Genomic DNA, 15,159 nt, shown 5'->3' on the forward strand with positions numbered 1-15,159 from the left:
CATTACGGAACTATAAGAAAAAGAATTTACGGTAAGTAAACAAAATTCTCTTTTTTTGGAGCAGGGTCTCTTTTTGGAGCTGGGTCTTTTTTTGGAGCAAGGTCATTTTTTGGAGCAGGGTCTCTTTTTGGAGCTGGGTCTTTTTTTGGAGCTGGGTCACTTTTTTAAGTGGGGTCACTTTTTGGAGTGGGGTCACTTTTTGAAGCGGGGTCACTTTTTGGAGCTGGGTCACTTTTTGGAGCTGGGTCACTTTTTGGAGCTGGGTCTCTTTTTGGAGCTGGGTCACTTTCTGGAGCTGGGTCACTTTCTGGAGCTGGGTCACTTTCTGGAGCTGGGTCACTTTCTGGAGCTGGGTCACTTTCTGGAGCTGGGTCTCTTTTTGCAGTTGGGCCTCTTTTTGGAGCAGGGCCTCTTTTTGGAGCAGGGCCTCTTTTTGGAGCTGGGTCACTTTTTGGAACTGGGTCACTTTTTGGAGCTCGGTCACTTTTTGGAGCTGGGTCTCTTTTTGGAGGAGGGTCTCTTTTTGGAGCAGGGTCTCTTTTTGGAGCTTGTCTCTTTTTGGAGCTGGGTCTTTTTTTGGAGCAAGGCCATTTTTTGGAGCAGGGTCTCTTTTTGGAGCAGGGTCTCTTTTTGGAGCTGGGTCTTTTTTTGGAGCAAGGCCATTTTTTGGAGCAGGGTCTCTTTTTGGAGCAGGGTCTCTTTTTGGAGCAAGGCCATTTTTTGGAGCAGGGTCTCTTTTTGGAGCAGGGTCTCTTTTTGGAGCAGGGTCTCTTTTTGGAGCTGGGTCTTTTTTTGGAGCAAGGTCATTTTTTGGAGCAGGGTCTCTTTTTGGAGCTGGGTCTTTTTTTGGAGCTGGGTCACTTTTTTAAGTGGGATCACTTTTTGGAGTGGGGTCACTTTTTGAAGCGGGGTCACTTTTTGGAGCTGGGTCACTTTTTGGAGCTGGGTCACTTTCTGGAGCTGGGTCACTTTCTGGAGCTGGGTCACTTTCTGGAGCTGGGTCACTTTCTGGAGCTGGGTCTCTTTTTGCAGTTGGGTCTCTATTTGGAGCAGGGCCTCTTTTTGGAGCAGGGTCTCTTTTTGGAGCAGAGTCACTTTTTGGAACTGGGTCACTTTTTGGAGCTGGGTCACTTTCTGGAGCTGGGTCTCTTTTTGCAGTTGGGTCTCTTTTTGGAGCAGGGCCTCTTTTTGGAGCAGGGTCTCTTTTTGGAGCAGAGTCACTTTTTGGAACTGGGTCACTTTTTGGAGCTGTGTCACTTTTTGGAGCTGGGTCTCTTTTTGGAGCTGGGTCTCTTTTTGGAGCAGGGTCTCTTTTTGGAGCAGAGTCACTTTTTGGAACTGGGTCACTTTTTGGAACTGGGTCACTTTTTGGAGCTGGGTCACTTTTTGGAGCTGGGTCACTTTTTGAAGCGGGGTCACTTTTTGAAGCGGGGTCACTTTTTGAAGCGGGGTCACTTTTTGGAGCTGGGTCTCTTTTTGGAGCTGGGTCTCTTTTTGGAGCAGGGTCTCTTTTTGGAGCAGGGTCTCTTTTTGGAGCTGGGTCTCTTTTTGGAGCTGGGTCTCTTTTTGGAGCTGAGTCTCTTTTTGGAGCAGGGTCTCTTTTTAGATTGGCAGGGTCTCTTTTTGGAGCAGGGTCTCTTTTTGGAGCAGGGTCTCTTTTTGGAGCAGGGTCTCTTTTTAGAGCAGGATCTCTTTTTGGAGCTGGGTCTCTTTTTGGAGCAGGGTCTCTTTAGATTGCCAGGGTCTCTTTTTAGATTGGCAGGGTCTCTTTTTGGAGCTGGGTCTCTTTTGGAGCGGCGTCTCTTTGGTTATTCTCATATTATAGTGGATAGTCGCTTCTTTAAAGCTCCTGCTCCTGTACCGCCGCTTGTTTCCGATCTGGCGATCACGATTGTGGACGTCTTCTCAGTACGGTGACTTCTGCCCCTGTTTTCTCTGTTGGGCTTTTTTGCTCTATTGGCTCCAATTCAGTGATAAATTGCAAAAAAAAATATCTGGCGCTTACCATAATCTTTTAATTCTCTTTTGTAGGTAATTATGGGAACCAAGCTGATGGGACAATGAGGCCGAGGATGAGAAAGAAGAAGGAAGGAGCGGACGGCGCGGAGGAAGAGACCGAACTGATACAGAACTCTAGTGAGGACGAGGCGGACGAGGACGGGGAGATGCAGTCCATCTCCAGCACCCCCACCATGAAGCCCTTTATCACAGACAGGTTATTTTTGCAGTCTGGGCTTGTCCCAATTTTTATTTTTTACCCCTAGTATCTGGTAATAGTTAGAGATGACCGGGACCAGCGGGTGCCTGTTATCTTTTCTTTAAAATCCAGTTCCAGTCCGGAATCCACCCCCCATATAAGTCTATGGGAACCAGAAGCCAGAGAGTAAAAATGTTGGTAGAAGGGATAGGGGAATAGGGGTGTGCGCTGCACTTACCGAGGATCCATCATGGCGGCACAGTGCTCCCAGGTCACGCATTTTCTTCTAGTGCCGAGCATTAGGCTCATCGCATATGCACTGCTTTCCTTGCTCCCCCCCCCCCCACCGGCCATCCTGGCGTCTGTGATTGGTTGCAGTCAGATGTGCCCCTCAGCCTGTGTGACAGCGTCTGCCTGCAACCACTCACATAACAGAGAGCAGTAGATGGAGGGTTTCCCGGCCGCGCCAAGGACCAGCCAATAAAGGTAGTAGATTAATGTTGGTTTTTATTCCATATACAGGTCAACGCGTTTCGGAAGGTACCCCTTCCTTCTTCAGGACCAACAGGCAAGAAAACATCAAATCCTGCCTGTTGGTCCTGAAGAAGGAAGGGGTACCTTCCGAAACGCGTTGACCTGTATATGGAATAAAAAGCAACATTAATCTACTACCTTTATTGGCTGGTCCTTGGCGCGGCTGGGAAACCCTCCATCTACTGCTCTCTGTTATCTGTCTACCGAGGGACTGCTGCCGGGACGTGGATTTAATAACATACATGCGGTTATAGGAGTTGTGACTTTCACAACCCCTATAGGTGAGTAACACCATCTCTTTCTTTTTCCCCATTGTTATCGGGGTAAGACCCTATTTGCGCTTCTTTTTTCCACAGTTTAATCTACTGCAACCACTCACAGGCACAGTCTGCGGGTCAGAATCAAATAAATAAATAAAACAATTGGTGTAGGATCCCCCCATATTATGATACCCAGCCAAGATAAAGCCCAACAGCTGGGGGTTGGTATTCTCAGACTGGGGAGGTCCATGCTTATTGGACCGCCCCCAGCCTAAAAAAAGCAACCTGCAGCCGCCCAAGATTGTCGCATCTATTAGATGTGACAAGCCCATACAGTCAACGCTGTACACACTAAGAGCAGATAGCAAAGGCAGAATTGCGGGGGGGGGTTTCTTCACCATTTCACTGCCCTTGTAAGTTTTTTTTCCCAAGTCGTTCCACAAAAAAAACTCTCATACGGCTGCGATTAAAATGTCACGGCTCCAAAAAAAAGTGAGAGCGGAAAATCGTAAAACTGGCCGAGTCCTTAAAGGGTTAATGTAGGTGTGGACCTCCCGTGATTTTCCCTGACACGCGCCGTCTCTCCTCTCCCGGCAGGAATTACTTCCACTTGCCTTACTTTGACAAGAAGCCTTGTATCTACATCAAGAGCTGGTGGCAGGACCAGAGGAGGCGCCTGTACAACGCCAACGTCATGGACAAGATCGCCGACAAGCTGGTGGGTACCGAGATAACCGTCGCTGCTCTGAGGGTCCCACATGGGCCAGAACCCCAAACCCAGGAAATGACCTGTAATAGGGGAAGCAATGGGAACAAAAATAAGTCCCAGATGGCGGTACATGGGGCGTGTGCCTGTCATGGGTGACAGACAGTCCTGTGGTGTCGGGTAATAGAAGGTCACATCGTTTGGCTGCACAGAATGCTCCCTGTTTGGCTGCACAGAATGCTCCCTGACTGTTCAGTGTACTAGGTATGTCCTCTGCAGGGTTTTCATCCTTTTCCCTTTAGGACCCTACAGAGATCCTCTTCCCTTCAGTTGCTAATCATCTGTATTTCTCCTTGGGTTTAAATATTCTAATTTTCCCTGGACTTGTGTTGGTGATATTCAGTTCATTCACAAGCTCTGGATGCAAGCAGGCGGCTTGTAGTTATAGCGCCCCTGAACCGATCAGGGCATTACAAGGTACTGCATTCTGCCAAAGATGCAGGACCTACCCCCAAGGACCTGGAAGACCAGTGCCGGTAACAGCAAAGCACATTATAATCCCAGTTTTCCCCCATCCATAGACTGGTGACAGACTAGAATTGGAGCCAATGGATGGCCACCCACAGGTGGAGCCGATCCAGTCCACTCCCAGGTGGGAGGGGACGGACGGTTGGACAGTTAGTAAGTGGAAGAGAGAGGAGACAGACATGACTGGACTGACACGGCAGTGTAACGGTGACCTGAGGGCCCAGGCGTGTGGTTGCCGGTAGAGTATGGCGAAGTACTCCCGGAACCATAGCACCAACGGGGCACATTGCCCTAGGTCAGGAAAACGCTCCAGGTAGACCTGATAAAATCTGCACAGTGAGGGGACCATCCAGGACCTCACTGTCCGTAGAAGTCCGGGGGCACCACCAGTAACGGGAGAACCAGGGACCGGAACAGAACACCGACCCTACAGGGTTCACACTGCCACCGTACGAACCAGAGAATGAGAGACAAACAGGAGGGGACCCCCAGACGCTCCAAGCCACGGGGACCAACCAACCAGAGACAGGTGCAGGGGAAAGAAGCCACCAGGTCATCAACTGGCACTGGGACTAAAGGAACCTAAGGTGAATACCAGCCTTCCTCGGGTTACCAGGCATCATACCGCTGTGAGTAAACCAGTTACACAGCATCCCCTTGTGTGGCCTACCTCCTTTCCGCGCCTAACTCTATCACCTACCCCCGGGGGCCCCGGCCTTACTTACGGAGGGCCCAACATCCAGGCTGCCATCACATCAGCCCCAGCGGAGAGACTGTGCAGCGGCGGCTCCATCACCATAACCGTAACCCGCAAGTGGCATCACGACATAAACTTTATTACCTATTCCCCTGTATGTAAACCCCTTTTTAAAGCGACCTCCAGGGTCACGGAACTGGGCAACGGCCATCCCAGTAGCACACCGCCCGGGACCGAGTACCCCATAGCCCTGGGGCGGCACATACTCATCTGTAAGATCATTGCTGCTGCTTTTTACTGAACTTCTTACTGAGTCATCTAGATATGTGTTTTGTGGTTTTCCCTTATGTTTTATCCCTGTGTGTCCTTTAGTGCTTATGTAGCGCCCAGAGAAGGGGTTACTCGGTCCCGGGCGGTAACAGATGGCAATGTCACTCTGGTGGCCGTTGCCCGGTCCCGTGCTCTGGGCCCCTTTTGTTAATGGGGGTTATTTATAGGGGAGATAAGAGTTTTTGTCATGCGACGCCTCCTGCGGGTCACGGTTAGGGATGGAGAACCGCCGCTGCTCAATGTGGGTACTCCCAGGGCTGGTGGTAGTGGCAGCTGTGATGGTAGGCCCTCCGCAGGTAGGGCAGTGCCTGGGAGATGTAGTGGAGCAATAATGGAGACCACACCAGGTTGTCTTTAACAGTCTCTACTCACTGTGGACCCAGGGGGTGCTGGTTCCGGTCCCCGGAGAACCAGTGGCAATGTAGTGACCCAAGTTGCTCTGTCCCCAGCACTCTCTGTAGATTGAGTCCCCGTAGCGTGGAGCGTTTGGGAACCCCGACTGTCCCTTTTGGGGTACAGTCTCCTTCTCCGTACGGCGGGCAGTGCGGACCCTGCGGGGAGGTAATTGTCCGAACCCCGATCCTAGTTTACTGCTGATGAACGGGGCCCGCAGCCTGCTGCAGCTTTTCCCAGATTAGGTTGGTAATATCCGCCTTTCTCCTGCACCTTTGTATGTGAATCTTGACTCCTGTGCCTAGGCACTGGTAGTCCGCTCCCCGGCGTGTATCTGTCGTAGGAGCCCATTTGCCCGCAGACGTTGGCCCTTTGGATCTCTGGCCCTTGGCAGTGGCACTTATCCGGAATGGTTGGGCTGTTGCCTTCAATCGGGACTTAGGTGGGAATGAACCCCTGAGGTCCAGACCGCAATCAGTTAATTCGACTAAGGTGGTGGCTTCTAGCCTAGTTTGGGGTCTGAGTACCCTGCCTGGTGCTCTGGTATCCAGTTGGCTCCCCGGTTCGGTTCCGGCGGGCCACTACCCTGTCCCGGTCCCTTACGGTTCCACCGGTCGTATTCCCGGTCTCCTGTAGGCGGCAGGTACCGTCTGCCTCCTTGCCAGTGGTGACTGGGCTCCAACCCAGCCACCGGAGTAATCTTTGGCAGGCCTGAGCGCAGGTCTGCTTTTGGACTCAACCTCCCTCCTTCACCATCCAAACTCCTCTCTCAACTCCCTTGAACTTGACTCCTAGGTTCCCGCCTCCAGGCCTGTGAACTCGGTGGGTGGAGCCAACAGCCTGGCTCCACCCCCCCTGGTGTGGACATCAAACCTGGAGGGTGGTGACAAGGCTTTTAGTTTGACTGCTGTTACCTAACTGGGAAGGGGGGTGTAGTGCTGTTGTGTCTACCTGGGACGACCTGGATAGTCCAGGGCGTCACACTTCCCTTCCCTTTCGCTTGGTACTTCCCCGTACCTAAGGTGACAGTGCCATGGAGATGGGGTGCTGCCACCCAGGCACATGTGCTTCCCCTTCACGCACCTTAATGGGCATTTTGGTGATCTGACTAATAAAGGGGCATCCCGGCGTCCCACCTGGTTTTGCAAGTACCTAGGAAATTTGCCAACTCATTTGGGGGTTCTATCCAATTTCCAGAGTCCTCCAACATTCCTGGAGAGGAGGCCATTGTTTGCTGGGTGCCTCAAGGCGAGGGAGTCTGGTGCCAGAGGACTTGTCTTTCAAAGTCTGATACTTCAAGGAGTTCTCCGCCTTCGGTTTACACAAATTCCTAACAGTTTACTAATAGTTTTCAAGATCTCTGCCTGCTGTCGACTAGTAGGAGCCTCTATTGGATGAAATTCGGCTTGATGTAACGAGCCGCGCACCGGTGCCTCCATCTGCCTCCGCTGTACACACACAATCCGAGCTCCTTGCATATGGCAGCAAGCAGAGATCTTGAGAAACTCTGAGAAATCGGCCCAGAAAGTTTATTGCAAAATTGTCTAATTATTCATTATACTCTGACGATTTAATATTCTGTTAATTGCTGGACGTGACCCCCGTGTCTGTAGGACGAGGGGATAATGAAGCCCTCGCTCCAGATAACGGCCATGCGGATTCCAATTACATTTTATGACCCCATAACTGGGATCTTACACTTTCTCCCGGCTGATTGCGGGGAACGTGCGGCAGTAACACGTCTGTAACTGTCCGCGGCGTAATGGGAATTAACGACGCTGGTAATTGTCACCGAGACCCCCGGGAGGGAGGACAATCCTGAGTATATGACTCAATTATATTGGGGAATTAGGGGGGTGCAAGGTTGTGAAAGAGCGTAGTATAAAAGCTGCTATGTTACTCTAGGGATGAGGAACCTTTTTTCTGCCGAGGCCCATTATAAATTTCTACCAACCTTCGGGGACCACACAAAATTATCAGCTTGAAAGTTACCCTAATATATTTGGTCAAACAATTAACTCACCCCTACACCACTACTGTGGTGGCTGGAGCGGCTTCTCTTTGGTGCGGCTGTGATGTTCTGTGATATTGATCATGTTGCTTCTCACAACTGCTTTTCCAGGTTTGTCTCGGTGTGGAGCGCAGTCAACAGGTTGATAAATCATATACATCACGTAGGAGATGATGAGGGTACATACATCACAGGAAGGGCTGGTGACATATACATCACAGGAGGGGTTGGTTGCATATACATCACAGGAGGGGCTGGAGACATATAGATTACAAGAGGGGCTGGGCACATATACATCACAGTAGGGGCTGGGGACATATACATCACAGGAGGGGTTGGGGACATACATATATCACAAGAAGGGCTGGGGACATATATACATCACAGGAGGGGCTGGGGATATATACATCACAGGAGGGGCTGGGAGAATATATGACTTGCCCACCTCAGGGCTTTGGGACACCCGGTGCCGGGCCGGACTAGTCCGGGGGGTAGTCAGTGGTGGCGGGGCCCGACTCCGTGACCCTGGCGAGGTCAACTAATATGGCTGCTGTGTTGGGGGTGATTATTAAAGTTTGTATTCGTGACGCCACCTGTGGTTTGCGGCTATTAAGCCGCCGCCGCTGCTGTATGGGGCCTCCGGGGCTGGTGGAATGGCAGCTTGGATGGTCCTGCTCCCCACAGGTGGAGCGGTGCCCCGGGGCAACCGTTGGTGCTTTTTAAAGTCTATGGTGGTGTTGTGAAAGATGCGGTGCAGGCGAAATAACAGAGGCAACACCAGGGGGTGCAGTTTCAAGGTTTAACTCACTGGTTCATGCTGTCGCGAACTGGTCGCCCACTGGTGTGGTGGAATCCCCTGTCAGGGACCTCCGCCGATCCCAGGTAGATCTGGGAATAAATGCCGGTGCACCCTTCTATTGTGTCTCTTCCCTCGGCTGTCTTCAAAGCCTTGACTTTTTTGGATAAACCTGTCTTGGCCTCCACTATAGGTTCTGGACAAGAAGGCTTGCCTGGATGGAACTCTGCCCTCTTCCCAGGGGTTCTACAGTGGGATGTGGCCCGGGGCGCTTGCAACCACCCTAGGCCTCGGTGTTCACTTTTGGAAAATGACTTCTCTTCCTTCAGTTTCTAGGGACCGTCCCTGGATGCAGCTTGATCCCTCCACCCGATGACTTAGTGGAACAGGCCACAAGCTTGAAAGCCTTTCAGTGGCCCTGGAATCCTCTCTGTAGTTCACTGCTGTGGTGTCACCTGGGCCTAGCTGGGCCCCAGGGTCTCCACCAGGAAGCGTCACTTTCTCTTGCTGTTCTGAGGTTTCAACCTCTCTCTCCTTCTCTCTCTCTAACTTCTCACTCCTTTCACTCCCTCTGCCTTACTCAATCTGACTCTGAACTTCCTCTTTCTACTCTTACTCTCTGTTGGCTCCTCCCACTTTCCTTGTTGCCAGGCCCCATCCTATGGGAGAAGGGATGGGACTTACGGCCCCCCCAGCATGCAGCATGGGGGGTAGCTGCCACTATCCCCGGTCCCTGTGTGTGCCTAACAATGGGTGTAGTGTGAATTTGCATATGGACCGGCGTTTACTCCTTTCCTTACCCAGGATGGGACATCACACCTCTGGCTGAGGTGCAATGTCTCTGTGGCGACGGAAGCCTCAGGGGCGCCACACTCCCCCACAGCGAATCCCAGCACGTCCGCGGGCTGAAACAAGAAGACAGTGACAGAAACTGCAAAGTTTTTATACATGCATATAACAAGAAAACTGTAAAACATTACATCCCTTTATGGGAGGCGCATTACTTGAACGTTGCGAACATTAAAATAATAAAACTTTAGAGTCTTTGGTATTCCCACCAGAATTCTGGTAGGGGGCACAATTGGTGCAACATATTTACAGGAGGAGTAGCTGACCACACCTAGTCCAGTGGCCCAAATGTCTTTTCAACTTTGTATTAACTTAGGGGGCAAAAAGAACAAACCAGCCACTAAGTCCAGTGGCCTGGTTTAACATGACACATACAGTTAGGTCCAGAAATATTTGGACAGTGACACAATTTTGGCGAGTTGGGCTCTGCATGCCACCACATTGGATTTGAAATGAAACCTCTACAACAGAATTCAAGTGCAGATTGTAACGTTTAATTTGTTTAATTTTGTTGAGAATCCTTTGGAGGCAATCACTGCCTTAAGTCTGGAACCCATGGACATCACCAAACGCTGGGTTTCCTCCTTCTTAATGCTTTGCCAGGCCTTTACAGCCGCAGCCTTCAGGTCTTGCTTGTTTGTGGGTCTTTCCGTCTTAAGTCTGGATTTGAGCAAGTGAAATGCATGCTCAATTGGGTTAAGATCTGGTGATTGACTTGGCCATTGCAGAATGTTCCACTTTTTTGCACTCATGAACTCCTGGGTAGCTTTGGCTGTATGCTTGGGGTCATTGTCCATCTGTACTATGAAGCGCCGTCCGATCAACTTTGCGGCATTTGGCTGAATCTGGGCTGAAAGTATATCCTGGTACACTTCAGAATTCATCCGGCTACTCTTGTCTGCTGTTATGTCATCAATAAACACAAGTGACCCAGTGCCATTGAAAGCCATGCATGCCCATGCCATCACGTTGCCTCCACCATGTTTTACAGAGGATGTGGTGTGCCTTGGATCATGTGCCGTTCCCTTTCTTCTCCAAACTTTTTTCTTCCCATCATTCTGGTACAGGTTGATCTTTGTCTCATCTGTCCATAGAATACTTTTCCAGAACTGAGCTGGCTTCATGAGGTGTTTTTCAGCAAATGTAACTCTGGCCTGTCTATTTTTGGAATTGATGAATGGTTTGCATCTATATGTGAACCCTTTGTATTTACTTTCATGGAGTCTTCTCTTTACTGTTGACTTAGAGACAGATACACCTACTTCACTGAGAGTGTTCTGGACTTCAGTTGATGTTGTGAACGGGTTCTTCTTCACCAAAGAAAGTATGCGGCGATCATCCACCACTGTTGTCATCCGTGGACGCCCAGGCCTTTTTGAGTTCCCAAGCTCACCAGTCAATTCCTTTTTTCTCAGAATGTACCCGACTGTTGATTTTGCTACTCCAAGCATGTCTGCTATCTCTCTGATGGATTTTTTTTTTTTTCAGCCTCAGGATGTTCTGCTTCACCTCAATTGAGAGTTCCTTAGACCGCATGTTGTCTGGTCACAGCAACAGCTTCCAAATGCAAAACCACACACCTGTAATCAACCCCAGACCTTTTAACTACTTCATTGATTACAGGTTAACGAGGGAGACGCCTTCAGAGTTAATTGCAGCCCTTAGAGTCCCTTGTCCAATTACTTTTGGTCCCTTGAAAAAGAGGAGGCTATGCATTACAGAGCTATGATTCCTAAACCCTTTCTCCGATTTGGATGTGAAAACTCTCATATTGCAGCTGGGAGTGTGCACTTTCAGCCCATATTATATATATAATTGTATTTCTGAACATGTTTTTGTAAACAGCTAAAATAACAAAACTTGTGTCACTGTCCAAATATTTCTGGACCTAACTGTAAATACTCATATATAACAGTGGACCACATTCCAGTCCAGTGGCCCAGTAACACATCAACAAGGGGGTGACATCTTCGCAAAGAACATGAGGGCAAGATTTCAGGGAAGGGTGTCATCTTCAAAAAGAACAATGGGGTGGGGCAATGCTGAGGAAAGTCTTCAAGGAATGACGAGGGACAGACAGGGGCTATATACAGTTCTGTATCTTCTTACTTTTTTTACATCTCAGTGCTGGAGTCCCAATGCGGCAGGGCCCTGGGCAGCATGTAGGCCATGGAGATCCTGGTCTGCGTCTCCTGTGTGTTACTGGCAGGCCTGCTGCAAGGTGCTGTGGCCTGGGCTTGAGCGGGACCGCTTGCTGAAGTGGGGCTGCTGGCTGTACGGCGCCATTCTGGCTCCTCCAAGGCTGCTTCTTCTCTCAGTACATGCACACCTAGAGCATACCACCCCCGGTTCCCCATCAGTCGGGTATACTCAACCAGGTCGCCGGGCTGAACATCGCGCTCTGGGTGGCCTCTGGTCAAGTGCTGCTCGATGTCTCGGCGGGAGACAAATACATCTTTGCCTAGGCCGGGCTCCTGGATGAAGCCCCAGCCCTCCGCCAGTCGGAAGTCAATTACTTGGCCCCTTCTTACTGCGCCCTGGGATCCTTTGCGGGCCTTCTGGATCCGTGCTTTGGAGGCCAGGTTGGATGCCTCCCCCGTCCTCCGCTTCTCCTCCCGGAGTTCCCGCTCCCGCTGGAATTGCTCCAGTTGCCGCGTGCAGGCCAGGTAGGCGGCTAACGGGGTTGCGGCGGGGAGTATTGGTAGGGGCAGTCTCCCGTCTCGGACTGGCGCGGCGTCCCAGTTCACCCCTGGCGAGGACATTCCAGGCAAGCCGATGGGAGGGCTCGGCAGGGGGCCCACTAGGTGCTCGGGGCCCGCGCTGCTCGGGGAATCATCCTCGCTGCCGGGGTCTGCTGCGCTCTCTCCGGCCTCGAAGCTGTCGGCGGGGACCCCCTGTTGGCCTGCAGGGGGGCTTGGCGATGGCACCTTTCAGTACCAGGGGCTTGGGCAGGTAGGGGCAACATGCGGCTTACCTGGGTTCAGTACTGCGGCCTGCTCTCGGTGGCCCACGACCTCGGGTGCCGCCCGGTCCTCCTTGGCACTCGCCCACCTTCCTTCGTCTTCCACCCGCCGCTCCACCTCCTCTTGCAGGGAGCTTAACCTCTGGGTGAGGAACTCCACTTCTTTCTGGAGGAAGGTCAGCTCTGGGTCCATTTCCTTGGTCCCTGGGGTGCTTTGCTGCGGCTTCTCTGCCATGCTGCTCGCCTGGGGATTGCTCGCTGCAGAACTGCTCGAGTGCTCGACCACGCCACTCGGCTGCACCCTTTCCCCTCCTGAAGGCGGGGCCGGGGGCTGCACCAGCGCTTGGCGCCAGACTGGCACCCAGCCCACGGCCGGCATCACTCCGACGATCCAGTACATTCTATTGGTCTGCTGGTCTGGCATCTAGAATCGCTTTGCCAGCCAGCCAGCTTCTCTATGCACCATTTATTTTTCCTCCGCTCTGCATAGCGGGCTCAGCTTCGCGCTCTTTTTCCAAGACCAAGGGGGCGGGGCTTACTTTCGCGCCCTTTCTTCAGGCACGCCCCGCTTCTTCCCGCGCTCGGCAATTTCAATGGCCGCAGTTTTTACAGTAAAACAGTCTTTTTTTTTAAACTCGTTTTATTGAAAGTTAAGTAAATCATTACATTAGAGAATAGGTCAGCAAATTGTACAGTAAAAAAAAGTACATGTAAACTGGTTGGTAATCAGGGTAATAAAGCAACAACAATCAAGTCAACGTCTATTACTTTCAGCATGGTCATAGTACATCAATCATAACAAAGGTGTCAGCTCGCAAGACATATCCATCTTGAGACACAAAGCCCATATTGTCAAGGAGAGTATAACCCAGGTTCCAGGGATCCCGTAATATCCCTGATGTAGTGTATCATGTATCACATGTGTCTCCTTTCCGGGGCACTGTTGGCTATTATTGCGATAATACCGATTGTAGGTTATCAGCCAGAGAACCGGGTGATCCTCCAGTCAATGGTGATCCCATCCATCTACCCCATATTTTGTTGAATTTATTTAAAGAGCCTCTTGTCTTATAAAGAAACTGTTCAGATGGAATTATAGCATTTACCAAGGCAATCCAAGAGGCTCTAGTTGGGGGATGAGTGCTCATCCAATTTAGTATAATGCCCTTCCGGGCCAAAAAAAGGACCTTCTTTATTAATAGATTCTCATCTTGGGACCAGGAATGTACATCTACCACCCCAAATAGACACAGGATTGGGCACATAGCAACCGCTTTTTGAAGTATGGCGGTAAGAGTTGTTACAATCTCACTCCAATAGGAGAGAATGACCCGGCAATCCCATATCATGTGCCAGAAATCCGCACTGTCTCTCCCGCATCTCGGACAGCCCATCCCCACCGATTTATTCGTCTTTTTCATCTTGTTCAGTCTCTGTGGAGTGATATAACTTTGTTGTATTATATATAACTGAATCAGTCTATTATTAACTGCAGGAGAGACCAGCGTGTGGGATTCGACAATGTCGTCCCACACTACATCATCAATTTCAGGAATCCTGGCACTCCACCTCTCACGGACAGAAAGAGGACTGTTCATGGCCTTGGCCCGAATGAGGGAGGAGTAAAGTTTAGAAATAAGACCACCAGGGCCCTGTGATCTAATAATTCCAATGACTGGGAAGGAAGAGAATCTAACCCCACGGCCAGAGAACTGAGCTCGAAAGGCGTGCCTAATCTGGAGATACTGAAACCCATGAGATTCCGGCAAATCGAATTCTGTCCGCAGTTGTGCAAAGGGGCGGAGTTCACCATCCCGGACCAGTGATCCCAGGGAGACTATTCCGCGATTCCTCCATTCACCAAACCCTGGCAACCCACAGAAATGTGGAAGGTCCAGGTTATCCCATATGGGCGTCTCAGTTGGTACATCATGAAATCCGAATACGGCTTTAGTCTCTTTCCAGATCCTTGCCCCCAATTTGTGCATCGGGAGGACACGACCCTCAGGGGCCCTCCTGTGGTCCGTCAGTAACGGCCACAGGAGATCCACACCTGTGATCTCCGCCAGGAGTCCCTCCGGAGAACCCCTAACCCCGGGGAGTGTCCATTGACCCAGATATTTCAACTGTCCGGCCAGGTAGTAAATATAAAGATCAGGAAGGGCCATACCCCCCATATCCTTGGGTCTTTGTAATTTGGCCAATTGGACCCTTGATCTGGAGGTACCCCAGACAAATGTGATCATTAAAGATTCCAGGGACCGAAAGAAAGAGCGGGGAATCCGTACAAATACATGCTGGGTAATATAGAGGCACTTTGGTTGCACTATCATTTTAAGGAGGTTAATCCTTCCCGCCACTGATAGCGGGAGTTGGCTCCATGTATGAAATTTCTCCCCAAAGTATGATAATAAGGGGGCAATATTTCTTGCTATCATCTCCAAAGGGCTTCCCGCCAGTATAATTCCGAGATATTTAAAATGATCCACCACCGGAACCCTACATATGCGGTCGTGCACCAGATCCTCTCTGTTCCGAGACAGAAAGAGGAGGTACGACTTTGACCAGTTTATTGACAGACCCGAGAACTCCCCAAAACGATCAATCAATTGCACGGCTCTAGGAATGGAGGAATCCGGATCAGATGCAAACAGTAACAAGTCGTCTGCGTACAAAGACAAACGTTCTTCTCCCTTACGGTGTCTCACCCCCCGGTAAATTGGGTCCGCTCGAATGCGCACCGCCAGCGGTTCCATGGCAAGAGCGAACAGGAGAGGGGATAGGGGACATCCCTGTCTGGTTCCCCTCCCCAAAGGGAAAGTTTCCGACACCCCGCCACCCACCTGAATGTTAGCAGATGGAGCTTTATATATAATCTCAATCCATCTGATAAATT

At 50.7% G+C, this 15,159-nt stretch overlaps 1 protein-coding gene across 1 annotated transcript in view; it reads left to right on the forward strand.

Moving 5' to 3' along the window:
* The window catches only part of OTOF (otoferlin), a 410,132-nt gene that overhangs the window by 303,285 nt on the left and 91,688 nt on the right, over positions 1-15,159 (forward strand). The window contains exons 17-18 of the mRNA XM_075341675.1: positions 2,032-2,215; positions 3,589-3,709. Coding sequence (XP_075197790.1) covers positions 2,032-2,215; positions 3,589-3,709 — 305 coding nt within the window. The remainder of the gene's footprint in view (positions 1-2,031; positions 2,216-3,588; positions 3,710-15,159) is intronic.

The sequence above is a fragment of the Anomaloglossus baeobatrachus genome, chromosome 3 (assembly GCF_048569485.1).
Source record: "Anomaloglossus baeobatrachus isolate aAnoBae1 chromosome 3, aAnoBae1.hap1, whole genome shotgun sequence".
Classification (NCBI taxonomy): Eukaryota; Metazoa; Chordata; class Amphibia; order Anura; family Aromobatidae; genus Anomaloglossus; species Anomaloglossus baeobatrachus.